This window comes from Camelina sativa, chromosome 14 (assembly GCF_000633955.1).
Source record: "Camelina sativa cultivar DH55 chromosome 14, Cs, whole genome shotgun sequence".
NCBI lineage: Eukaryota > Viridiplantae > Streptophyta > Magnoliopsida > Brassicales > Brassicaceae > Camelina > Camelina sativa.
The window spans coordinates 4,403,714-4,429,201 of NC_025698.1; the positions used below are offsets into that span (position 1 = coordinate 4,403,714).

The 25,488-nt window shown below is 34.8% G+C and overlaps 6 protein-coding genes across 10 annotated transcripts in view; 3 read left to right on the forward strand and 3 right to left on the reverse strand.

The window, feature by feature from the left end:
- LOC104739616 (branched-chain-amino-acid aminotransferase 2, chloroplastic-like) lies at window positions 3,702-5,995 on the forward strand. 2 transcript variants are annotated; one of them, XM_010460042.2, is made up of 10 exons: window positions 3,702-3,981; window positions 4,093-4,166; window positions 4,258-4,435; window positions 4,517-4,693; window positions 4,775-4,906; window positions 4,984-5,082; window positions 5,150-5,266; window positions 5,347-5,442; window positions 5,524-5,636; window positions 5,720-5,995. In XM_010460042.2, the coding sequence occupies exons 1-10, from the start codon at window positions 3,916-3,918 to the stop codon at window positions 5,832-5,834; spliced, it is 1,167 nt and encodes a 388-aa protein (XP_010458344.1). In that variant the 5' UTR covers window positions 3,702-3,915; the 3' UTR covers window positions 5,835-5,995. The 2 variants fall into 2 exon arrangements, with proteins under 2 accessions (XP_010458344.1, XP_010458345.1); XM_010460043.2 differs by having other exon boundaries at window positions 3,707-3,981; window positions 4,089-4,166.
- Window positions 5,967-11,203, reverse strand: LOC104739615 (CSC1-like protein At1g10090). Of its 3 annotated transcripts, none has more exons than XM_010460040.2 (11): window positions 11,007-11,203; window positions 9,963-10,318; window positions 9,689-9,835; window positions 9,434-9,497; window positions 9,115-9,324; window positions 8,366-8,551; window positions 7,921-8,219; window positions 7,409-7,688; window positions 7,049-7,324; window positions 6,628-6,861; window positions 5,967-6,543 (listed from the first exon to the last, which is right to left on the reverse strand). In XM_010460040.2, the coding sequence occupies exons 2-11, from the start codon at window positions 10,241-10,243 to the stop codon at window positions 6,223-6,225; spliced, it is 2,298 nt and encodes a 765-aa protein (XP_010458342.1). In that variant the 5' UTR covers window positions 10,244-10,318; window positions 11,007-11,203; the 3' UTR covers window positions 5,967-6,222. The 3 variants fall into 3 exon arrangements, with proteins under 3 accessions (XP_010458342.1, XP_010458341.1, XP_019091838.1); XM_010460039.2 differs by having other exon boundaries at window positions 9,963-10,341; XM_019236293.1 differs by lacking the exon at window positions 11,007-11,203 and having other exon boundaries at window positions 9,689-9,809; window positions 9,963-10,180.
- On the reverse strand, window positions 11,971-15,417 carry LOC104739618 (protein prenyltransferase alpha subunit repeat-containing protein 1-like). The gene is made up of 11 exons (XM_010460044.2): window positions 15,136-15,417; window positions 14,939-15,043; window positions 14,501-14,833; window positions 14,302-14,412; window positions 14,026-14,116; window positions 13,744-13,812; window positions 13,452-13,529; window positions 13,187-13,270; window positions 13,037-13,087; window positions 12,456-12,695; window positions 11,971-12,282 (listed from the first exon to the last, which is right to left on the reverse strand). The coding sequence occupies exons 2-11, from the start codon at window positions 15,019-15,021 to the stop codon at window positions 12,163-12,165; spliced, it is 1,260 nt and encodes a 419-aa protein (XP_010458346.1). The 5' UTR covers window positions 15,022-15,043; window positions 15,136-15,417; the 3' UTR covers window positions 11,971-12,162.
- Window positions 15,594-17,104, forward strand: LOC104743207 (F-box protein At1g10110-like). Its single transcript, XM_010464316.2, has one exon. The coding sequence runs from the start codon at window positions 15,594-15,596 to the stop codon at window positions 16,761-16,763; it is 1,170 nt and encodes a 389-aa protein (XP_010462618.1). The 3' UTR covers window positions 16,764-17,104.
- LOC104739620 (transcription factor bHLH74) lies at window positions 17,198-20,630 on the reverse strand. Of its 2 annotated transcripts, XM_019235302.1 has the most exons (9): window positions 19,132-20,630; window positions 18,811-19,002; window positions 18,649-18,714; window positions 18,483-18,551; window positions 18,288-18,359; window positions 18,101-18,194; window positions 17,506-17,531; window positions 17,323-17,407; window positions 17,198-17,229 (listed from the first exon to the last, which is right to left on the reverse strand). In XM_019235302.1, the coding sequence occupies exons 1-9, from the start codon at window positions 19,612-19,614 to the stop codon at window positions 17,207-17,209; spliced, it is 1,110 nt and encodes a 369-aa protein (XP_019090847.1). In that variant the 5' UTR covers window positions 19,615-20,630; the 3' UTR covers window positions 17,198-17,206. The 2 variants fall into 2 exon arrangements, with proteins under 2 accessions (XP_019090847.1, XP_010458347.1); XM_010460045.2 differs by lacking the exons at window positions 17,198-17,229; window positions 17,323-17,407; window positions 17,506-17,531 and adding exons at window positions 17,586-17,798; window positions 17,892-17,976 and having other exon boundaries at window positions 18,075-18,194; window positions 19,132-20,628.
- The window catches only part of LOC104739621 (calcium-transporting ATPase 3, endoplasmic reticulum-type), an 11,213-nt gene continuing 10,837 nt past the window's right edge, over window positions 25,113-25,488 (forward strand). Inside the window, exon 1 of the mRNA XM_010460046.2 lies at window positions 25,113-25,345. Coding sequence (XP_010458348.1) covers window positions 25,313-25,345 — 33 coding nt within the window. The 5' untranslated portion in view covers window positions 25,113-25,312. The remainder of the gene's footprint in view (window positions 25,346-25,488) is intronic.

Sequence of the window (25,488 nt, forward strand, 5' to 3'; positions counted from 1 at the left end):
ACAAATTAGTATAGGTTTTCTGATGAATTTGTCAGGAGTCTTATTTTACTTGACTTTGTTGAATCATACCAGTAAACGCAATGGTTTCAATTTGCAATAAGCTATGAATCAACGTAGAAATGTTTAATTTTGATGCTTCAAAGAGATGAATCTTTTGTCCTTGTTGCTTTTCTTTATTGGGAGATTTTTTTTTTCTGGACATATTATTAACACTTATAGAGAAACACTTCCCTTAGTAAAGCTTTTATAGTAAATGAATCTTTTATTAACACTTCCCAGATATTAATAAACACTTCACTTCCCAGATATTAACACTTCCCTTAGATATTCACTTCCCAGATATGAATCTTTTATAGTAAACACTTCACTTATAGTAAATGAATCTTTTATTAACACTTCCCAGATATTAATAAAATCAATCCTCCATGGATCTACTGTTCGCTTATAGAGAAACAATATTGTCAAAGCTTTTTTTTGTAGACTATGTAGAATCTCAGATACTACTATAGATTATTCAAGATGCTTTGATTAGACACGACAAATCAAACTTGTGAATTTTGAAAGCAATGACGGTCGTAGATATGTCCACTAGGGTTGATAGCAACCTTTGGAAATATATAATAAGAAAAGTAACGGTGGAGTGTGAAGAAGAGTCTACATCCCTTTAAGTAAGCATCATAGTAAAGGGACATCCTTAGTTAGCATCATAGCAAAAACGTTGTTATCGGATAAAGAAGATCTCAGACTGACGTGGCTGTCAAACTCCACAACGTGTTTATCTCCCATTTGGGTAGTTTTAAAGAGGACGAAGACGTTGAAAAGACGACATGTATCATGTATGAGTGACATGGAAATAAAGTTGTTATCCGACAAATACCTATTGGGTCTAACGTGGCTACAATATCTCGTGTTTACTGTAATAAAGGGGTAATAACACCTGCGGATCAGTCGATCTATATAATAATAACAATCTGAATAAATGCAAACAATAGTTGCGATTTTACGTTATACCTATTCGTATAATATATATATATATATATTTTAATTTCAATGGTTGTGTCTCTCTAAAAAGTTGCGTCTGTTAAATATAGAGTTGTGCCTCTTACAAACAGTTGTGTCTATTCCAATTTATATATAAATGACTTTTTATCATTGTATTCAAATTTTCTTTATTTTATATTTTTGATAGAAAATATTTATGGTTGCCTCTCTCTAAACAGTAAAAAAATAAATTGTATGTTTTACAAAAAGTTGCGATTGTTCATTGTAACGGTTTTTTGTAAAGTTGTAATTGTTCATTGTAGAATTGTGTTTATTCGAATATCCGTATCTTTTAAAATCTATATATATATGTCTGTTTAAACTGTTTTCATTTTTTTGCCATCACACAAATTAATATAAAATTTTAATATCAACAGTTTTATAGATTTCTAAACTATTCTCTAGCATTCATTCTTTTAAAAGTAAAGAAACTCTTCCAATTCTTGATTTAACTAAAGATTTTTGGAATGATGAATCTAATTTACAACTTTTAGTTAATTTTAAATATAAAAAATTAATGTCTATATATAATAGCAATCCGAATAAATACCACCAAAAGTTGTGTTTTTTCAACCATACTTTTTTGATATTTTCTAAAAAAATTTGTAGAAAAATTAAATTGTGTGTTTTACAAAAAAAATTTGTAGAAAAATTAAATTGTGTGTTTTACAAAAAGTTGCGATTGTTCATTGTTGTAAAGTTGCAACTGTTTATTGTAGAGTTGTGTTTATTAGAATATTCATATCTTTTGAAATCTAGATATATTTGTTTTTTTGAACTGTTTTCATTTTTTGTCATGACACAAAATAATATAAAATTTCAAAATGAAAGTTTTTACAACTTTCTAAATTACTCTCTAGCATTCATTCTTTTAAAAGTAAATAAATTATTCCAATTCTTGATTTAACAAAAGATTTTTGGAATGATGAATCTAATTTACAAATTTTAGTTAATTTTAAATATAAAAATTTCATGAAAATACCTAAAGTTTTTTTTCAAGAGTTAGATGGATTATATAGTGAGTTTTTGAATTTCACTTTTCAATATGGTAATAAAGATGTTTTCTATTTAAAAGCAGTTTATATGGGTTATAAGGTGAAACCAAGTGCAAACACAAACGGTTGTATCTGTTCATTGTAAAGTTGTGTCTTTTCACTATATTTTATTTATATCTTTTCATCACAACTTTTCGGTCTAATAGATGTGTCTATTTAAATAATAATGTCCTTTGAACTCTTTTTATATTTGTTTCTTCATCAGTAACTAACAAGTTTGTTGAAACAAATTTTCGATTTTATGTTGAATTTAAATAATTAATATATTAATATCTAATATTCAACGTTATTCTATAATCTAACTAAAATTTTAGAAATGATTATAGCAATAGAGAAGTTTAATTTAAAGTTGGGAATATTTTTATCTTATCTTTTGTTAAAAATAGTTTAATATTCAAAAATAATAATAACAATCTGAATAAATACGAACAACAGTTGTGACTTTGCTTAGTATTTTTTGTAAGAAAATTGTTTTTATTCGGTTTTTTTAAACTCAAACAGTTGTATCTGTTTATTTTAGAGTGGTGTCTTTTCACTATATTTTATTCATATATTTTCATCACAACTTTTCGCTCTAATAGGTGTGACTATTTAAATAGTCATGTCTTTTGAACTTTCTATATATTTGTCTCTTCATCAATAACTAACAAATCATTGTTCATTGAAACAAATTTTTCGTTTTATGTTTAATCTAAATAATTTGAATATTAATATCAAATATTCAACGTTATTTTATAATCTAACTAAAATTTTAGAAATCACTATAGCAATATAGAAATTTAATAAAACTTAATATATAATTTATAGTTACGTCTATTTATCGTAACTTTTCGTTAAAACTATTTTGATATTTAAAATTTATATTATTTTGTTTTTAATTATAATTATTTAAAAAAAAATTATATTTACTCATTACAACCATTAGTTCAATATTCTCAATTAGGATCACTTTGTCATATTGATTTTTTTAATTATAGCTTTACCATAATTTTTCATAATATATCTTATATTTATAATACTTTATACAATGTTTTTACATTTCAATGATTTTATGATGTATAATTTTAAATTTTATTTACTTTTTTTAAATATTTAGCTCGCGACATAGCGGGGGGTCTAAGTCCTAGTATTATTAATATTATAGAGAAAAAAGACACGAGTTGGAAATATACTAAAATAACGTAATAATTTGTTTCAATAATTTAGGTAATTGCGTGCTGAAGAAAGACATTGCTAAATAGATATTTATACCAACTTTACGATACTATTTCACTGTCCAAAAATAGGATTTTTCTTTTTCAGTTTTGAAGGGTAGACCACATAAGTTCTTCATTTACCTTGCACCATTAAAACGACAAAAAAGAAAGAGAAGTAGCGTTGATTTCGTTATAATATTTCTAGTTTCAGAGAGACACGTCTAGGTAGATCTGATCATGGGGGAGATAGACACAAGTGACGAAGCAATAGAAAAAAATAAGAATAACACAATATTCAAACACAAGATAAGAACTCTATACCAATTTCCACTAAAAGATAAAAAAAGAAGAAGAAAAATAAAAACAAAATTCAACGATTTGCCAAAAGATAAAAGCAGCCACACTTCACATAATTAATAAGCTTCGCTTCGCAATCACTTACGTGTTGGCTACTTAATTCGACACTGTTCTTTGTGTTTTCTTTCACTTTCTTCCTTTTTTTTGGGTTAATCATTTTGTCAAAAAAAATCTCTATTTATTTCTTTATATTCTTGTTGTTGTTGTTATTTAATTCACGAGAAATCCTCTTTCACAACCAAAACAGAGGCTCTGCAATTGTGAAGATGATCAAAGCCTTCTCATCTCTACGCAAAAGTCTAGTTCTTCCTCTTCATTTACATATTCGTATGGTATAAACTGACAACACTTTTTTTTTTTATGTTTCTTACCAAGACAAAACTCAAATCTCAGATGCAACATTTTTTATGTTCTGTTTTTTGTTTTTTTCTCCGATGAGACAGCTACAAACTTTCGCTAAGTACAACGCACAAGCTGCCACGGCCTTGCGAGAAGAGCGTAAGAGACCTGTTTATCAGTAAGTTTTGTTTTCTGATTCTCATGTAAATATTGCCTTTTTTACCATTTGAAAGCTCTGTTTCCATAATTGTTGTTTTGTATTATTATAGAAATGGAGATGATGAGTATGTGGATTTGGATTGGGACAATCTCGGGTTTGGTCTAACGCCAGCTGATTACATGTATGTCATGAAATGCTCAAAAGACGGTGCATTTACTGAAGGAGAACTTAGTCCCTATGGGAATATTCAGCTGAGTCCTTCTGCTGGAGTCTTAAACTATGGACAGGCAATGATCTTGTAAACCCTAGATGTTTCTTTATTTGTCTCTCATCTGTATGATCAATGGACGTTTTGGTATTATTCGTAGGCGGTATATGAAGGTACAAAAGCATACAGGAAAGAAAATGGGAAGCTTCTTCTGTTTCGCCCGGATCACAATGCTATCCGAATGAAGCTTGGCGCTGAACGGATGCTCATGCCTTCTCCTTCTGTTGATCAGTTTGTTAATGCAGTTAAACAAACCGCTCTCGCCAACAAACGTTGGGTAAATTATGTTTTCTTTGTAACAAATATTATCTTCTGAAGAGGTTTGTTTTGGGATCTGATGAGTGATGTGTTTCGTCAGGTTCCTCCTTCAGGGAAAGGGACTTTGTATATCAGGCCTTTGTTGATGGGAAGTGGTCCTATTCTTGGTTTAGGCCCTGCACCTGAATATACATTCATTATCTATGCATCTCCAGTTGGTAACTACTTCAAGGTATCTATATTTCTCTTCCTGTCCAAGCTTTTTGGCGATAGACTTGATTAGCAAATGTTTTGTTCACTGGTTTGTAGGAAGGGATGGCTGCTCTTAACCTCTATGTTGAGGAAGAGTATGTCCGTACAGCTCCTGGTGGAGCTGGAGGGGTCAAGAGCATCACAAATTATGCCCCAGTAAGTATTGAAACCAACTTAGTTTCAAAGAGGCAAAAGAGTTTTGATAAACCATATATGTGTGTAGGTTTTGAAAGCACTGAGCAGAGCCAAGAGCCTGGGGTTTTCAGACGTTCTTTATCTTGATTCTGTCAAGAAAAAGTATCTAGAGGAGGCTTCTTCTTGCAATGTCTTTGTTGTGAAGGTATATATATATATTGTGGATTGTGGTGTTTCCAGTATAATCTCTTTGTTGCATCCTAATTGTATCATTGATTGATTAAGGGTCGGACAATCTCAACTCCTGCAACTAATGGTACAATTCTTGAGGGGATTACACGGAAAAGTATAATGGAGATCGCAAGTGATCAAGGTTATCAGGTAATACAAAGTCAAACTGTTTTGCTCTAAACAACCAAATACTACACTTGGCTAAGTTTCACACTTGAGTTATGAAATCAGGTAGTAGAGAAGGCAGTACATGTGGATGAAGTAATGGATGCAGATGAAGTCTTTTGTACCGGAACTGCTGTAGTAGTTGCTCCTGTGGGTTCTATAACATATCAGGACAAAAGGTAAGAACTCGTAATACCTTGATAGTTTCACTCAAACTTTAAGCAAATATTTGGACTGATGTAATCTTTCTGAAACATTTCAGAGTGGAGTATAAAACCGGGGATGAATCTGTCTGCCAGAAACTGCGTTCCATCCTTGTCTCTATCCAGACAGGATTGACTGAAGACAACAAGGGATGGGTCACAAATATCAACTGAGAAGCCAATATTCAACCTTTCTCCACAAGGACATTACTAGGCATATTAAGCTGTGTATACACAAAAATGAAGAGAACACTTTCATGTAAATTTATATACGATACGAGACAGAAACAGAAAGCTCTTTTGCCCTCTCTATATAGTAATATCATTGTCTTTCACAAAACTACTTAAAAAGAATCTTTGTACAAAAGTGGTTCTGACCATAGTTTCATTTCCTCCTGCAGTAACTATAAAATTCACATTTCGTTTTAGCAGGTAGAACTGTTTATATTTCGAGATGGCTGCCACACATCTTACTTTCATCACCCATAAGGGTCTCAACTTCTAAATTTGTAACTCAATTTTGGACACTTTTTCTTCTGCAGAGATTGTAGCTCAAAAGTATTTAAGTTCGTTTGTATATCTCAGCAAATCCTGGAGAATAACGATTTGGTGAAGCACTGGGGCAGGATTTCACCTCAAGATCATGACCAGATTTACTTCTCTGGAACGCCCAGATGTATTCAGCTTTAAGACTCTCTTTCTCAGGCTTCAATTGTTCAGAATCTGGTAACTCCTGATCTGAGCCAGGTGAACTGCAACCAGCTTTGCTCGATTCCTGAGAACACGATAATGATGGTATCTGAGAGTATGCAGCTTTCAAGTTGTTATGTATCTCGTCCATCTTTCCTTTCACCTCATCTGCTCGGTCCATAGCGATCAAAATCTGAAAGAAACTCACACGTCAAGATCATCTCCCAGGAGATGCAAATCGAGTTTCTGATGAAAAAATGGTGGGGAATATATATACCTCGGCTGGATATTTCTGGAATATGGGCGCAAACCTCTGCCGACAATACTCACTAAACAGAAGAGTCAGAAGAATTAATGGAATGGTGAAACCTGAAGCAACCGTTGATAGCTTTAAACCGAAAAAGCCTAGAGCTATAACTTGCGACAAGATCAGTGAAAAGATTGTCGTGTTGTGAAAAATAGGCCAATATTGTCCACCGCTTTCATATTTTGTAATATAAACGTTGATTATCTGCACAAAAAAAAACGAAAGATAGTCGGATTAAAAAAGTGTCAAAATGATTGTAGTAATTACTACTCAATCACCATGGATATTTAGGTGTCTATGTACAATACATCTTGAAGTGCTTATTGGCAACTACAAGAAAAGGTGTACGTATAAGAGAAGAGATCAGAGCAGATATGCCTCGTTCACATACCTGATTTTTGTATACAAGATATGCGAAGAAAAAGTAGATCAACAGGAACGGCATTATTAGAGGCGCTATGACTGAATTGGTGAGTCCCAGGAGCCCGAACAAGAGTAGTCGCGGAATTTCTGTATGGTATGGAAACCTAAGTGTTTCATACGAGTCCTCCTTGTTCTTGACAATAACTTTTCTTATCAGGTTCCAGATGAGCCCAACAGGTTGCATGATTTCACATGCCAAACCGGCCCAACCAGATGTGAAACAATAGGTCATGAAGAAGCCAGCCTGCATGCAGTCAATGAATATTTTCATACTATTAACATTATAACAAAAAAAGGATAGACTCAGAAGTGTGAAAGGAACACTTACTTGTGCTGGAACTAGTTTGGCAAGTTGTGCAGGTATGTCCCTCACACTAGACAATACAGCCAATTGCCTGATAACAGAGCCTGATAGAATATTGACGAAGAACACATTCCAGATGGTGAAGTACAAAATTTTGATACATGCACTTTTCTTTCTTAGACTCCGAGAAACACACCCCTCCAAGGTTGAAAAGTACATCATCAATGGTGGAACGGCATAAAAGAATAGAACCAAAATCACACTTGGTAAGTACCCTGTGATGACCTGGTTCACAAAATTCCTCCTGCAATGTTTTTCAAAGGGATGATTAGATAAATAGGTAACAAAAATAAATCGATTACATAGACTTTTTATTGCTCTCTTTTTCTGCGCTTTTAAATCTACAAAAAATCTCGCATAAAGATATCAACTGCCTAGTACTCTCTGGTTCCAACTCTATGTCATGTTAAGAAGAGAATACAAACAAGAACCTTCTATTACTGAGTACACGAGTAAGGAAACTGCTGGATACTCACCTGTTCAAGAAGTCTTTTAGGAAAGGGAAATTCTTGGATAGCGTTTGTAGTTGAGTCAGCCCTTGAACAAAGGCAACAGGAAAAAGAAACACAAACATGAAGGCAATAGCACCAACAAGGGTTGCTATTCTTCGCATCCAAAGTTGCCGATAAGGTATTCTGAGATTCCTCCAATGAACATCATGAGGCTCTGGAGCCAAGTCTGCCACCCATAACATAGGATTTGGTGTTTGAAGAACCTCCGAAACAACAAGAGCATCATAACGACTCTTGAAAAACACAAAAGCAACGGGACGTTCCTGCAAATGAGTATTAAAGAAAGCCTTACATACATATTTCAAGTGGTGCCGCTATGCTTAGATCATGTAACAGGTAGAAACCACACACTAAGCCTAAATCATGTAAAGTACAAAGTTCACCTATCAGAGTGAAAAGAATTCCTTACTTCCTCCGTCGTAGCCAAAGTCAACTCACCAAGCTCCAGTGTTTTCACACTGTCTGCCTCGTTAGCGAGGATTTGGAAAGAATTTGTGGCTGCAGGTCCACAAAAGGTGCATGACTTCAAGCTCGGGTTACAACTTAAATCAGAAGAAACATGTTTCATAGCCTGACACATCCTCTCCGTTTCATTCTGAAATTAAAAATTGACACGATTAATATTAGAATCTAATTAACTCAGTTGTGCTCCAAAATAGATCACTGCACTTCAACTACATGTTATCATACACCATCCACATGTTGTTAATATTCAAAAATCTGATCAGATAACCAACAAGAAACTGATGTAATATCAAAAAAACCTCAATATCAACTAAAACTGCTACAAAGGAAAAAAAAAGTGAGTAATCCAAGAATATCATCAAAAATATAATCCCTGAACTTCCTATATCTTTAACTAATACAGGACTATCAATTAAGTCGGTAAAACAAGTTATTGCTCTGTTATTTCATAATTAAGTCTGTATAAAAATTTATTCCTAATCCAACATATGAAGTGTGAAAAAGGTTATATCACATTCCGGGACAAAGAGAAATCGCTTCCTTTTTTTATTCTAGGGGAGTCCTATTCTCCTAAGGTCAACCACGCAGAGGTAGTAAATGAAAAATTTATTCCTAATCCAACAGAAAACAAAACAAAAGACAAGTGACTGATAATCAAGTCAGTATGTTGCAAGAATAAATCAAAAGACATACCCTCAGCCTCTGAATGAACCCATCACGGTAGACCATTAGGTGCGACACATAGCTTGGTGCATAGTAATTTGTGAAGTATTTGCTCACTGTTTCGCTGTAGGACTGCTCAGGAGACTGAGGAATAGCACGAATAAGAACAGTAAAATGGCTTGGCTTTGAGGCAGATTCAGCAATATGGGCAAGCCTCCTTTTGGTTATATTTTTATATTCCTACAGCGGCAAACACACATATAAACAGAGTGAGAGAGAGACCAAAACGAAACGATGGAATAGCAAGAATCAGTAAGCGTGACATGAACCAAGGTAATAAGATCCTCACAAAGTAAAGAAGAGCACAAGTTGCGGAGGATATGATGTACAATGAGAGACAATGAACCCACAGCCTGGAAATAAAAAGAGTGAAACTAGAATGAGCTTTTTTGCATTCATTGTACAGAACACTGGTAGTCTATCTGTTTAAGAAGACTAGTGTGAAATGCCACCATTTAATCTCCTGCACAGAAACAAAATCAGGTAGAAATACAGGCTACGCATATTATCTGACAGTATTAGTGAGACAATGCCGCTAGTTTACCATCGTGAGCGTTGATGAAGGTTCTCAATTGTGAATACTCCCAATGACTCCAAATGGACTTCCTTATGCTCCATCTTTTGTCCATAATAGTTAACAGGTAGCACGAAGGCAATGCAAACGACTGCAACGATTGAGAAAATACGAATGCTGCAGAGTTATAAAAGAAACATAAACCAACTGTGAGAGTTGTAAACAAAAAAACAGCCTGTTTGTCCACTCAATTACAGTAAAAAAAAAAACGGAAAAGCAAGTTTTATGGTGAAGTAAAATAAACCTGCAAATGACCATCCTGATGAGAACCACAGCATCGAGACCAGCAGCAGCCAACATCTCTTCCTCAGTAGTTTCCCAAGCTTTAAGGAGCCAACTTGGAGAAGGCGCAAACCTCTCATACCAATGAGGATCATGACGTTTAACTCTTCCGCTAGAGAGCATTCGGCCAAAGTAAACACAATAATTGGCTGGCTGCTTCCGTAGAATGGAATAAAGGGACACAAGCACAATGCATATGGCTACATTAATCCCAGCAGAAGTTAGAAGTGCAGCGACATCCATCTCAGTTTTAGTTCAAACTCTGCCTTAGTGAAAGGCAGAGAAGAGCAAAATAGCTGATCAAGCGCAGGCAGATGTCTGAGTAAACAACACAGCAAGATCTGGTAAGGAAAACAGCAAAGAAGAGAATAGTTACGAACACATTGTATGTTTTTTGCAGTATTAAAGCAGAAATAACAAGGATGCTTGAAAGAGATATATATATATATATGGTTATGAAGCAAGAATTATTCTTTAATCTAACACGTAACATATAGTATGTAAGTTGTGTGATTAGGGAGTGATCTAAAAAAGGTGCAAACAAAAGTAACGTATACACCTGACACTTTCTCAGTTGTAAAAAAAAAAAAAAAACAATTACGAGACAAAGAGGCTAGTAAAATAGAAAAAAGCCTACAACTTTCCAGGTTTGGAGCAACACAAAGACCGAATCAAAAATCTAATAAAAACTCTTAAAAAGTTGCGGCAGATGATAAAAAAGACTATTTAACCCCATCGTTCTCTATGATTAACCACCACAATTTCATACAAGCAAAAAAAAATAATAATAATAAACCCAGAACACCATGAACAGGGGAATTGAAGATAAGCATACACAGTTTGATTCAATACAACAATTCAAATACAAAGGAAACGAACGAAACCAAACAAAAAAACCCAGATGATGAGATTCGATCAAAATTGCAGGAGGAGTTTGATGAGGTTGCATCATTAACAAACAACGAAATCGAAAAAAAAAAAAAAAAAGGAGAATTATGGGACTCACATGGACGAAAAGGCGATTGCTTTGCTTTGACTTGAAAGGAATCTGAAAACCCGAAGAATCAAAAACCCTAACTTGTTGCTTTTAACCAACCCAAATCCACCATAGAATTCGCTACTACTACTTATTCAATCAATATATATGCAAAAAAACAAAATTAAAAAATCTACAAAATTCAAAATAATTAATTGCTTTTCTAAAAAAGAAAAGAGATAATGAAATGATTAGGTGAAGGTTTTTTAATTATAATTACTTTAGAGGAAAGATATGATAACTGAAAATATCAATTAAAACGAAGAATTCCACGTCGGGTGGTGGTAAATTGCCAGATCATATGACGTGGCGTAACCACAATGGCCCCAAACTAGTATCACGTCCGTTTAGGACTTATTAGCCTTTGTGATTGCGACTTCCTTGTCGGCTAACTTATCTCCCTTCGATCTTAATTGAATCGTCGCGATTTTGACACGTGTTATTTTGATGACGACTGTTAAAAACTGTTTGTTGCCCGGGAAAATTTGGAAAGGTAACAACATTTAATAACCCATATTTAATCCCAATTTCATGTATGATTCGCGTGGTGGTGAGAAGTGTGACAGTGAGACCCCATTATAACAAGGGCCTGGACCCCTCCTATTTAATATTCCCCATTTGACTATATTATAATAGCAACTGCTACATTATGCTTTGTGCGGTATGTCCCCACTTAACCGGTTTGGCATCTTTCCATGATTATTGATTGTGTCAATGTATAATGATCTTTTGCTTCTTCCATTCCATCAACTGTTTTGTTTGTGCAAAGTGCAAACTGAGCAACCCTTGTAAGATATGGTTATGGTCCTGAGTTAGTGAGTTTTTTTTTTTGTTTGCGTTACCAGGATTGGCTTTTCGATGATGGCGTTTCTTCCTTGCATCCCTTTTATTGATCACCATATATTATGTTCTCATTTAATTAACAGTTGATATCAAAGATTTGTCACGGTCAACTTCTTCATTAATCAACTTATATTAAGCTATGTCGGCAAAGGAAACAAAAAAAGTCAAAACAGATTCTGAGACATAGTTTGACAACATTTTCTGCAGAATGCAATCTTTCTTCTAGCTAATTAACGTAAAAGTGTAAAAAAAGATATTGCCTTTTGAAACCTCAGAACAATCTTCAGACATTCACCAAATGATGCAAAAGTGAGGGTCTCTCTTCACCAATTTTGCTCAGTAAACACTTCACTTTCTCTGTTCCAAGCTTCTCCTCGAGCATTCTCCTCAATTCTGGCATTTTCTGCTCACATAAACGAATGCATATCAGAAATCAATGAATCATCAAATTCAAACAACTCAGACAATAAATAAAAAAAAGAGGAAACGTCAAGTCCAACATATTTCCATCCTTCTGCTATACGGAATACTCCCAACCTATTGTTCTGCACTTGTGTGATTGACAGCAATTTTTACCTTTGTCAGCCATAGCATATAGGCAACAGCATGCAATACTTGAGCTTGATAATCTTCAAATTTGGTATCCAGAATGGTCATAGAAGATTCTAGAAGATGGATCTCATTATCAATGAAGATGGCAATTTCTTCACTCATCATAATGATACTCTCTCCAAGTTCAGGTGAAACATCTGAATGATTGGAAGTGAAATACATTATCCAATTAAGAGAGAGGAACCGCCGATGAAGCCATAGTGCCTGAAATAAAAAAGTGTAACAACTCAAATCTGTCACTAATTCGATCATCTCCATAGCACCATGACACCAAACTATTTAGAATACTCTCTTTGTCGTCCAAACCACTGTAGTGATAGCTAACGAGAGAGAATTAATGTATGCGTTTACAAAATCCAACTTTGTTGCTCTATGATAGGGCCAGTATACAAAATTCAACTTGGTCATACTCTTCTACCAGTCAAACGCATTGTTGAATATTTTAGTTAGCTTTTACAACAATACAATACAGATATCGGTACTAGATCTTCATAACGAGCCCATCTCTACACTAATTCATTTGTTAAAATCAAAGATAACCATACCTCTCGTCCTACGTAACGCTCTACCAATTCTTTGTTCCAATCCAGCTCTTCCTGTCATATAATTGTAACACAAATGTAAAAATAAGATTACCCGGCGAAATAGTAGTGGTACCATAACAGTTATGGGTTAGCAAGGAAGACAAAGCGTACCTTCCAGATTTTATGTGCCTGAGTTTTATCATAAGCATTGCATCCTTTCACATAAAGCGAATCCAATATCTTGAGCATCAGCCGCTGGACATCAATGAAAACGAAATCAATTGAGCTGCATGGAACACTTCACCAGATTCTGTGGAGAATGACGATAGATGTACTTTTTACTTCCAAGACGGAAGATAACATGGAGTAAGTTAGATTGGTATATACTCTACTCTAGCTGGACCACAATCACATCAGCGGAATATGCGACTCTTACTCTGCGATAATGGAAGCAAGAATTATCGGCTAAATGAAGCCCTGCCCACCTTTTAGATTTGTTCAACTCTTGTATCACCTAGGACATACAACATATATATGTCATCAAAATCACATATCAGAGAATACTTATGGTGTATCTTCGAATATATGAAATTTTCACAAGTTCAGCTTACAAAAGTAACCAATTAATGAATTCAGAGAAATCTAACTATATGAAATGTTTCCAAGTTCAGACCATATTTTCAAAAGATCAAGATATCTAAATAAAAGAAATGTAGAAGGTGATATACCTGCTCAACTTCCATGTAGGAAACCAACCAGCAACGGTGATACCATGCACGATAGTTCATCTTTGATCTCTGCAAAAGGCATGTAGTTTGGTTAGGAGCCAGTTTCTTTTCGGAGCAGAGTAAGTGGTTGTGTGTCACAGTAATAGGAGAATGGACTTTGTGGATCAACAAATAGAAATCTTGGAGTGACCAAGAGTTTAATCTTTACATGATAGCCAAATTGTGAAGACTAGGACAACCAATATTTATTCATTAACTAAAGCATCAAATCTGGAACTAAACCTCGCCTATTGATTCCACTAACTCAGATTCTTTGGTTATAATATCTTGTGGTGTAGAAAATCTCCGAGAAATCATCTTAATTATCCACCTTCTGTTAAAATAAAAATAAAATATTATGAGGAATGTAAACCGACAAGAAGAAGTAGGAACTATTCAGGGTGTAACAGAAACTAAAATGCACTTAAGATCAGAAGGTGGGTTTGCATTACAAAAAGGATAATAATGATGGGAAACATTGATTCTGATGAATACATTGAATCATAAAGAAAGACCAACCTATGGCTCCATGTTGACTCACTCTTTGGAGAATTTGAAAGAACGAGCCCAGAGAGACGAAGTTCATCCGTGAATGCGAAAAGTTTATCTGCTTTTGACAATATCAGCTTCCTATTGTCAGGACACACATACAAGATGAGGTTAAACACTAGGAATACATATCAAGCCAATTCTAACAATTATTACTTAATAAGAGTACCTAGCATTCCATGCGGTTCCAAAGTCTGAGCTCAACAGCAAAACAGCTTGGCTATGCTTCATGACTTCACTCTCTGGAGTAGAAGAGATACTCTTAATCTGAGGCTCCCTACATGCGTTTCCATGGCATTTGTACTCATCAAGCGCAAGCAGAAACAGATGCTTGGCATCTTTACATAACTGAACAAGTATATCAGTGGATATTCCCAATTTGTGATCTTGATTCCAAAACTTGCTTGAGGTTCCATCGTGAGGCTGGAGATACACATTGGAGAAACCTGCTTCTTTATCCAGCAAGGTGAACTGTGAGGGGTGGATAAACCCTACTTCATCACTGAATTCAGAGATAAAAATCACAATAATGTCACAGGAAATTTACAAAACTGAAAACAGGATTCCACGTTACCCAGATGGAGAAGAACATTATAATAATACTCACATAAGAGGGTCAGATTCAAGAACATGCTCGAACTGCTTCAACAAGCCAAAGCAATCTTCTTCAGAGCATGGTCCTTGTCTCATAACTACCCCGCGCTTTCGATATCTGATAAAAAGCATTAAAAACTTTCAAACGATACTGACATCTCCTGTGAAAATACAAACTGTGAGACCCAATTGAGAGATTAAAGTGAGCACCTTAGTACAGTTTCTGCTCTTCTCTTTGCTCAAGTCGTCGGACGCCACAGGATCTCCCTCTCCAATTCCTCTCCTCCTTTCCAAAGGATCTTCGAGTTCTGAATCTGAGAAATTTACTTCGACGGAATCGGAATTCGATTGTTCCTTGGTGACTGTAGGATTCTTAGAAATTAGGGATTTCGCCGGAGAAGATGGTTAAGGCCGTTGTTCTCCGATCTCGCGCTGGTCATTAATTTTTATTACTCCGACTAATTTACTCCTATTATTTACCCTTTTTTTTTTTGGTGAAACCTATTATTACCCTTTTTTATAAGATTTTACTTAATTTTCCTTAATTTTATAAGATTTTACTTTTTTACTACGAAATAAAAGTCACAATAACCTAGTTGTGTATATATATATATATATATATATATGTGACACATCCGAATCCGATGCATACGAAACCGATTAGAGCGATGGCAACAGATGATGATGGTGCTCCCAATTGGTCGGAACTAGTCCCGGACATCTTGTCATTGGTCTTCAAGCACTTGAGCTTTACAGATTTTGCTAGAGCTAAGACTGTTTGTTCGTCGTGGTACTCTGCTTCCAAATCATCCTCACCTAGACAAAACCATACTCCGTGGTTGCTTCTCTACGAAGACACGCACTGGCTCTTGTTTAATTCGGAAGAAGGAAAGTTTTACAGAACGGAATACTTTGGTCGCTTTGCCAAGTGTCGTGGCGTGGCCACTTGTGGGAGTTGGGTCTTGGTCTTTGACAAGGAAGTCAATTTCTACATCATTAATCCTTTCACCCCAAAGCTCATTCGCCTCCCACCTCTAGAATCAAACCGCAGCGCTGAGTTCCTTCAACAGCGCGGACAGGATGTAACAGTGGGCACTGCGGTTTTGTGGGTAGACGAAAAAACCGAAGACTACTTAGTTGTGTGGACATACATTTGGGGTTCGATATGTTATTGCAGGAAAAGAGACCAAGAGTGGTTTGAGATTCCGGAAAGCAGTGGGTGTTTGGATATGGCCTACAAAGACAAGAAGCTTTACATTCATACTTACGATCGTAGCATCAGAATCTTGGACTTTTCTCTTGGAGACTTGCCAGGAGAAATCTACAATCATCCACACGCCCATCGACCTTCCGATCCCAAGATTGTTTTAGGTATTAAGAGAATGAAACTAACCATGTCTGGAGATGTTCTAATGGTCCAACGCGGGATAGGCATTGACGACCTAAGAATGAGGTTCCAAGTCTACAAGATGGGTAGCACTAGAGAATACTGGGACAAAGTGAGTTCTGGGAAGAAGAAGGATGTGCTTTGGATGGCAGGGTGTGGCAATGCTGCGTACTGGGAGAGAGTGCATTCTTTGGAGAACGAGGAAGCGTTGCTTTGGGATTTGAGCGTCACTTTACCAACAAAAGGTGTATCCGGAATCAAGAAAGATTCCATTTACTACTGTCACACTTCTAGTTCATCATCTATTCGGGATGTCGCTGCCTATGAGATTGCTACGCACAAGATCTCTGCATATGAGATTCCTAAGCAGACGATCGAACCTTCTCAACATCGTGGTCTTTTATTTGGAGAGGCTCGTTGGTTCGTTCCTTGCTTTGCTGATGGGGAATAAGCCGCACTATATTAACTCTATATCGGTTAGGTTCAGATAGTACTTATAACTAGAAGAAGGCTTCATCCATTAACCATGTTTTGTTTGATTGTTCTCTGACACCTCGAAATGAGTTTGAAGATCAAGTAGCTACTACATTCAGCAACCTCATACGGTCTTACAAACCATTTATCGAGTTGCTTTATTTTTCTTAGTTTTGGACTCAACTATGGCTATATCTTTCTTTAAATTATGCTTGTAGATTTTGGATAAAGCAATGCTTTTCTGATTTCCATATTTAATAAATGCATTCTTCGTTGAGAAAATAAAACAACAACTGAGAATTCAAATCCTTCTACTTTAGAAAGAAAAAAAATAATAATATGGAACGGAAGAACACACATATGATACTTAGAACCAAAGCCATCTTCTATACAAACTCCCTGCAAGTTTTCCTTGAACTTCTAGAGCTCTGGTTTCAATCGACCTATGGATAAGAAGAAATTATCAAAAACAGAAATAAATTTGAAAAAGACAGAGAGATGAGAGAAGTGAATTTGGGTAGCTTCTAGTTAGTTACCATTAGGTGAGAAACTGGACATAGTCGATGGATTTGAGACGAACCCCATTTGGTAAAGGTTTTGTAGTTCACTCTCTAGTGTTGTCTGAAAGATGAGGTAAGAAAGAGACGTGTGTAAGTAAATTTTACAGTGATGCCAAAAACATTGAACACGATGTTGATACTTCTAGCTCTGTTGCTTACCTGAGGTAATGAGTTGTAGTGTGGATTTGTGGTGGTAGAAAGGTTCGGTATGGTCCCTTGAAAACCGGNTTTTGGATAAAGCAATGCTTTTCTGATTTCCATATTTAATAAATGCATTCTTCGTTGAGAAAATAAAACAACAACTGAGAATTCAAATCCTTCTACTTTAGAAAGAAAAAAAATAATAATATGGAACGGAAGAACACACATATGATACTTAGAACCAAAGCCATCTTCTATACAAACTCCCTGCAAGTTTTCCTTGAACTTCTAGAGCTCTGGTTTCAATCGACCTATGGATAAGAAGAAATTATCAAAAACAGAAATAAATTTGAAAAAGACAGAGAGATGAGAGAAGTGAATTTGGGTAGCTTCTAGTTAGTTACCATTAGGTGAGAAACTGGACATAGTAGATGGATTTGAGACGAACCCCATTTGGTAAAGGTTTTGTAGTTCACTCTCTAGTGTTGTCTGAAAGATGAGGTAAGAAAGAGACGTGTGTAAGTAAATTTTACAGTGATGCCAAAAACATTGAACACGATGTTGATACTTCTAGCTCTGTTGCTTACCTGAGGTAATGAGTTGTAGTGTGGATTTGTGGTGGTAGAAAGGTTCGGTATGGTCCCTTGAAAACCGGTAAAAGGATTCAGCCCAAGTGTAGGAGTGTTTCTGTCTCTTGATTGCAAAAGCTGGAAGGAGAAAGTGGCAGGTTTAGTACTACTTATTCATAACTTGCAGACTAATGTTTCCATGTAAAGTTTTGAGGGAATTCGAGCTCTTACATCTTTGGCAAGAATCCTGTCTATATCAATGTTGATTTCTGGATTCACCGTCGCAAGTTTCATAGACAAAAACTGAAGAAATTAAAGCAGTGTGACACATAATCAATCATCAGAACTTAAAACCTCTTTCAGACCATAATGTGGCCAAACTAACTTGAGAATTTCAAGAATCTTGCATTGTTGGAATATTCTTACCTCAACTTGCTGTTGCAATGACTGAACATAGTTGATGATTTCATCGAGCATAACAGCTTTCCCGGTGATCTAGTTGCACAATTGTCAACAATGAAGACTTTCAGAAACAATGTATTGGAAACCAAAGGAAGTTAAACTGCAACCTCTAAGCTTAAGCGCACTCTACCTTGTTACATCCGGGAACAAGCTCTTGAAGCAGTCTCATCCTTTCACTAATCTTTTCTCGTCTAACCTTCAAACAACAAACGAAACAGCAAACTTCTCAGAACCAGTAGAAACACAAAGAGGGGATTCTGTAATCGATATATATCGGTAAAAGAGTCCTTACCCTCTCTGCAAGACTGTGACTATTAGTGGCTTGACCTCTTCTTGCCCTCATATGAATGTAGTTTTCTTTAGGTGCTTCTTCGCTTTGTGAGCTCTCCTTGTTCACCGTCTCTTTACTCTGATCATTTTTGTGTTTCTTCTGGCTCTGATCACTTTCCCTTTGAGGGTCTTCTTGAAATTCCTCCACAGCTTTCTGCCAATTCAACAACACTCACTTGTTCAGCCCCAAACCATCTAAAGCTTCAGTCTTTTTCTAATTTGTTCTTATCAAAATCTTAGAATCTAATGCTACCAAAACCAATTTCTGTAAAGTTTATTATACCTTGTTCCATTGTGATTCGGCTTCAGGTTGCCTTCTTTTCCCAACTGGGGAAGCACCAAGAACACCACCATCATCTGAAACCTGATGATGATCATCATGAGACTCTCCAGCTCTGATCAATCTTGCAACACTTTCCCCTTTCTTGTCTGAACCAAGAAAATGACCAATTTGACCACCTCCACAATCACCAAACGGAAGAAGACTCGCAGGCATCTCTGCTGCATAGCCAGAACCCGAACCGGGTTGGTAATGTGAGAAGCAACTCATCCCTGGATTATCCATCGCCATTGAAGGGTGGTAATGAGAGCTAGAGAAGCCACCACCACCACCACCATTGACAACTGGATCCCAATCTGCAGAAGAGAAGAAAGGATCTGCCTTTGCATACAAGGGGGGCATTGGCGTAATTCCAACTCTTGAGATCCCACTCTCATCATCTCCATGCTTAAAACCCATCTCTCCTTCATTACCCTCACCACCCATTCTCTTCTGATTCAACAAGAAAAGTTTCCAATTTCCAAAACCTGGTTTTGCTACTTTGTTGACAAGGAACAACTGAAGTAAACCCAGTTAGCAGATTTTTATACAGTGGGGAGGAAAAAGAGGAAGAAGTGAAAATATTTTTTAAAAAAAAAGATAAAAACCAAATCAACAGAGCATCAAATCTAATGTAGCAGACTAGCAGAAGAGCAAGTCACAGGTTCTTTTAGGAAAGAGAAGAGAGGTATGGAGAGAGAGAACCCTAGGATAAAATGCTTATTCGTACTCAAGTCAAGGGAAGAAGAAAATAATTAAAGAGAACAAAATAGACTTATCATAGACAAAGAAAGCTGAGAACTTTCAGAGCATAAAGTGGTAACAAGCAATGGATTTAGCTAAGTTTACAGCTCACAAGAGCTTAACCAGGGAGAGAGAAAATAAAAAAGAAAGAAAAAAAGAAAAGTAGATTCGCTTTTAAGAGTGTGAGAGATAGCAAAGTCACTATCTCATAACCAATCTCTTCAGTCTTCAGAGGGAGAGAAACATAATGTAATGTAAGCTTGCTTGTGAGATCATAGAACCAAGAATTTTAAAATGAAGGAAATTGAGAGACAGAGGATCAAGAATTTTATTTTTGGGAATGAAATGGAGACAAACCCTGTTTGAGATACTCCAAGATTTGTGGTTGCTTTCGAAAGAGTACAAAAGAAGAATCAAATTCTTCGGTGGGAATTTACATCACTGTAAAACCTAAATCAGATATATAAGGGAAGAGACGGTACACTTAATTGAAAGGGTATCAAATGCTGTTTTTGCTTGAATTGGGGGAATGTAGAGGAATTTTAAAGGGAATAACATATATAAAAGAAAAACACGAGAGATTCACAATAAGTTGGGTACTTGAACAAGCAACAAAGCCAAGCATCAAGTTCTGAACTTTTTATAGAATCAAAGGAACAGTAATAATAATTGTGTTTAATGGGCAATAAAAGACCTAGTGAAAGAGAAAAAATAAAGCTGATAATTACCCCTAATTTGAGAGACTTGTTGAAGTTAACAACACTAACAGAGGAGACATAATAATATGATTATAAAAAAAAAAACAAAGACAGAACAACTACTGCCAACTGCTTTATTTGCTCTTTTCTTTTTCATTATTACACAACCTAATCTACCCTCTCTAACATGTCTTAACTTTTTTTCTTTTGATAAATACATGTCTTAACTTTTACACCTTTTTAAGTATTATTTTAAATTACACTAGTTTACCCTTTGTTTTTTTTTTCTTTCACTTTTTTTTCTTCCAACACAAGAAAGGCCAACATCTATAATAATTGTAATATTTATGAGTCTCTATTATTGAATGCAATTAAGTAATTAACATTATTCTTTTTTAAAAAAGAGTTGAAGGTTAGGTAGATTTGACATTGTAAATGGTAAAAATGCAGATTTTACACCATGTTATCAATCAATTTCTCAAACAATAGTAAAAGGGGGAGTCATTATTATTTTTTCTTATTATCTCAAACTCAAAGTCTCATTGTACAAGCAAGAGGTTCTTCTCTTCATGCCCAAGCTTTGCTTTCTAGCTTCTACTCTGACATGTGCTTTAGAATATTATATCATAGAAGTACACACATACATGCATGTATGTATATATACAGCATATAAATATATATAAGTATGATTATGTGTATATATGTAGATAATATTATTTTTACTGACACAAATTGCCAACTATATATTCTAACAGAAGACTCTTTGCTGTGACACACTCATATTTTTTTTCTGAGTGCCAACTAACCCTCTTTTGGAATAATTTTACGTTCAGCTTTTGTAACAGCCGTGTGATCAAAACCACTACGTTTACTCGTTTAGATCTCATCTCCACGCCGTTGGATCCAAGCAATATTTTTTATTCTTTTGTTTCTTCAATTTTTTTTTTACTATTATTAATTTCTATTAAACGTAAATAGTTTAGTCTCATTTTGAATAGATTTTTTCTTGTTAATAATACTCATTCTAGTAATAATGTTGTGATCACATCATTTTGATAATTTCCTATATCAGAAAAAAATCATTTCAGTTCATTCTTAGTTGCTCAGAATTATTGTAAACTTCATAAAAGAATATGGCACGAGGGAATTATTGTTTCTGTAAATTTTAGCAATATTGCAACTGAACAAAAACAAAAACAAAAATAATTTCAGGAAACAAAAAAAATTCCTGCTTTATTGAAAATGCCGTTATAGATTTACAGTGCGTAAAGTTTATGAAGGATCCTAAATTCTAGGTGATACTATTTGTTTGTGATGTCATTTTCCGAAAACAAGCAAAGTTACACGGGCAAGACTTTGACAATTTCTAGTATTTACTTGTCTTCTTTGTTGTTCAAAAAAAAAAAAAAAAAACTTGTCTTCTTTTATTTTTATTTTTCGTTTCCCCCAAAACAATACTCAACTACTCATACTACGTTATGAATGTAAACCACAGCAAAAAAAAATCAGCTAAAATTGACAGTTGCCTTAAACCCCTCTTTAATTAAGAGATTTTGATGCAGAAGATAATTTATGTTATGAATAACTTTGTCTGTTGTCACCAATAAAAATCCTAGATTAGTACCAAAAAACTACATTTATAGGAGGAAACATAAAGGAATATAAGGGAATCTTATACTTTCATTTAATAAAATAAAATTTTGCTTTATATGTATATATAACTCATAGTCAAGGTACAGCTGTTAATAAGACTTGCAGAAACTAGACTAGTAGAGTTTCGTAGTTCATAAGCATGGGATAACTACCCCCTAACAACCAATAAATCATATGGTCAAACCTTTTAATTATTTGGTCAAACCCCACAATCTTGGTTGTTAACTAGCTGTAACCCCCAGTTGATCCCTCTCGTGTAATAGCCGCTCTTGTCTCTATACATGTGTTTTATGCTCTACGATCTATACTTTTTTTACATTAATATTTTTGATCAATATTATAGCTTGTAATAAGGATGTATTTATAAATATAGTTAGGTTCGGAAATTATAACTTGTTTATTCAACTTGGAAATGCTTCTCATCATTGCAAACAAGCATTGGATTTAAGATCCAACGAAATTATGATAAGTGAAACTTGCACACAACTCTTTCTACATTACTCTAATAATTATATGGGACCAGATTAGTTTACTGTTTTACTAAACGTATAAATACATATACAGTATGTACACATTCATTGGCCTGAACGTAAAAGGAAAGTATGATAGTACTAAAAAAAAATTATAGTATTTTTGTAACAAAATTATGATTTTTTAATTTTGAATATATGAAATTAGTAATTTAATTTTATAGTTAGTAACGTGGTGTAATATTTTTAGAGTTAAAAAAAAATTAAAGTAAAATCTCGAAATAACTATCCTCATAATAAAGTTACAAGCATCATATCGTAGATATGTACAATTGTATAATTTCACCAACTAACCAATGTACAAACAGAATACAGTACAAAATCTAATCACCGTATCATGTGCTGTAAAAGAACAATGACACACGTAGAAAGTGAGTAAAGGAATGATTAAGAAACCTTAATGGAGTAGGTTAAATTAAAGACACAAGTTCCTTATTAAACTCAACTTTAAGTAGAAAATGTTAACTTTGATTACAGTGAAACACCAATTAAAGCGAGAAGATCCTGCGACCACGCCCGCGGACTACTTCTTCTGAAACTACAGTAGTGGTGGTGGTCCATACTCTTTTATTTGCAATGATGCTCAAGATTCCTAGTATCTTAATTATGATCGCAAATCATATCTCTATATCCTCAAAAACCATAACAATCCGTTGTACTTATATAAAAGTAGTAGTATAAGATAATAAGAAACCAGAATTTATTGCGTTGGTCCAAAGTGTAGATCGACTCTTAAAAAGAAACATAGTTATGCATGACGAAGTTTTGATAGACACACAGAGCCGGGGGAGAAGAATGGGTCTCATAATTTTTGTTTTTGGTATACTTTTTTTCTAAAAAAAATAAAAACAACTCTTTAACACCTTAGCAAGATTCGAACTGGGGACTACAGGCTCAATTTGAATGGTTTAAACCACTAGACCACAAGAACTTTCTTGGAAAGTTGGGCGAAAAATAGTTAATATTATTAACGGTCGGAAGCATGTGCTTTGCTTGCTTGGCCTTGTGGCCGGCTCTAGACTTTCACTGCTTTCATCTTTCTTTTGATGGTGTGCCAATGATCTTGGTGATGGCTATGATTAGGCCTAGCTATGATGGACGTTTTTTTTTTTTTTTTACTCAAATGATGGACGAAATTTATATTTTTACGCAAACAAAAGACCAAACTCCACATTATAGTTTTTTTTATAAAAATCATCATTGGAGTAGCACAGGGTAACTTAAAGCTGCAGTTCTTGAAACAGAGTTTTTTAATTTTAATTGTTTATCAAAGTAAACAACATTGATTAGAAATTACATGTATTCATTACCAAGTTTTATTTGATTACTAAATATATTAATGAGTATACAATCTCGAGAATGGAGTATTCAGTCACAAAATATAATAGGATTCCTAGAATGAAATTGTAACACAATTATACCCTTTTTTAATCATTATTTCTTGCAAACCAAAAATCATTCACTCTATTTTTGCCAAAACTGTTTTCGCAATTGTTTGGATTACATATGTTGATCACTGTTAAACTTCTACTGAGTTAACTTGAGTTCCATTCTGTTGCAAATTTTGGACAAAATGTCCAACATGCAGACACTATTCGGCTGAGCAACACTTATATTGGCTGGATCGGTGCAAAATCAAAAACAGAGACCCTCGATAGTATAAGATACAATAAGAAACCATAATATTTATTGTGTTGGTCCAAAGTGTTGTAAATCGACTTTTAAAATAAACATATCTATTCATGACTAAATTCGATAGATTTTTACTTCCATATTATGTTTTGATGGTGTGCGGATGATATCTTGGTGATGGCTATGATGGACGAAATATATATATATATATATATATATATTTATTTACGCAAACAAAAGATCAAACTCCACACTAGAATTTTTATTGTTAGTTTTAGTTATTTATCAAAGTAAATACTAAAATTTAGAAATTACATGTTTTCATTACAAAATTTACTTTTTTACTATAGGTTAAGGAATGGAGTACTGTTCAACTTCAAATATATAATAAGATTCCTAGAATGAAAATGTTTGGTTGTGACCAAAAATTGTGTTATAGACTAACAAATTTTACAGTATGTCAATCTTCCTAAATCCCTAACCTAAAAGTGTGAAACCCATATTCGCATGAGAGAGATAACGCGAGATCTCTTAGCGGTATACTTAAACAAATTTTAGTGTTGATTGAACCATATCAGGCTCTCGAAATTACCATATGGTTCCATAATCACATTTTATTATTAAGTCATCATATACGTTTTATTGGGTTGGGCCTCACGTGAGTGAGAGAGGAAGCCTTACCCGCTAATTCATCGAAAGTTGTCTCTCTCACTCAGCGCTTGACTTTCACACTCCGCGATCGGACGGAGAAGCTCATGGAAGCTGGCGTTACAAGTTGTCATCTTCTCTAGTCTTTTAAATTTCAGCTCACTTTCGTCGGCCACCCAAATCACGTTTGGGAATTTTTCACCCCCCAAAATTCAGAGAAACCCTAGGTTTCTCCCAAACATGGAAGACGCCTATGCCAGATCTGTCTCAGAGGTGCTTCGCATTTCACTTCTCTTAATCTTCTCTTTTTTTGACAGTTTGGTTTCGGATTTGAAATGCGTAAGATTTGACCGATATAATTGCGATCGCATATGTTGATGATGTTCTTGGCAACTGTTTCACTGTGATAGAAGTAA

What these genes read in the sequence shown, in the direction of transcription:
- LOC104739620 (XM_019235302.1), bottom strand. Translation starts at nt 19,614, where the DNA reads ATGGGTGGTGAGGGTAATGAAGGAGAGATGGGTTTTAAGCATGGAGAT. An exon ending in ACAGGATTCTTGCCAAAGAT is followed by an intron (nt 18,195 to 18,287) that starts GTAAGAGCTCGA and finishes TTCTCCTTCCAG; the next exon opens with CTTTTGCAATCAAGAGACAG. An exon ending in ACTACAACTCATTACCTCAG is followed by an intron (nt 17,408 to 17,505) that starts GTAAGCAACAGA and finishes CTCATCTTTCAG; the next exon opens with ACAACACTAGAGAGTGAACT.
- LOC104739618 (XM_010460044.2), bottom strand. Translation starts at nt 15,021, where the DNA reads ATGAGACAAGGACCATGCTCTGAAGAAGATTGCTTTGGCTTGTTGAAG. An exon ending in CTTGAATCTGACCCTCTTAT is followed by an intron (nt 14,834 to 14,938) that starts GTGAGTATTATT and finishes CTCTGAATTCAG; the next exon opens with TGATGAAGTAGGGTTTATCC. An exon ending in GGAACCGCATGGAATGCTAG is followed by an intron (nt 14,413 to 14,500) that starts GTACTCTTATTA and finishes TCCTGACAATAG; the next exon opens with GAAGCTGATATTGTCAAAAG.
- LOC104739615 (XM_010460040.2), bottom strand. Translation starts at nt 10,243, where the DNA reads ATGGATGTCGCTGCACTTCTAACTTCTGCTGGGATTAATGTAGCCATA. An exon ending in CTTGTGCTCTTCTTTACTTT is followed by an intron (nt 9,325 to 9,433) that starts GTGAGGATCTTA and finishes TTGCCGCTGTAG; the next exon opens with GAATATAAAAATATAACCAA. An exon ending in TCCAGAAATATCCAGCCGAG is followed by an intron (nt 6,544 to 6,627) that starts GTATATATATTC and finishes AGTTTCTTTCAG; the next exon opens with ATTTTGATCGCTATGGACCG.
- LOC104739616 (XM_010460042.2), top strand. Translation starts at nt 3,916, where the DNA reads ATGATCAAAGCCTTCTCATCTCTACGCAAAAGTCTAGTTCTTCCTCTT. An exon ending in CAAGTGATCAAGGTTATCAG is followed by an intron (nt 5,443 to 5,523) that starts GTAATACAAAGT and finishes TTATGAAATCAG; the next exon opens with GTAGTAGAGAAGGCAGTACA. An exon ending in ATAACATATCAGGACAAAAG is followed by an intron (nt 5,637 to 5,719) that starts GTAAGAACTCGT and finishes GAAACATTTCAG; the next exon opens with AGTGGAGTATAAAACCGGGG.
- LOC104743207 (XM_010464316.2), top strand. Translation starts at nt 15,594, where the DNA reads ATGGCAACAGATGATGATGGTGCTCCCAATTGGTCGGAACTAGTCCCG.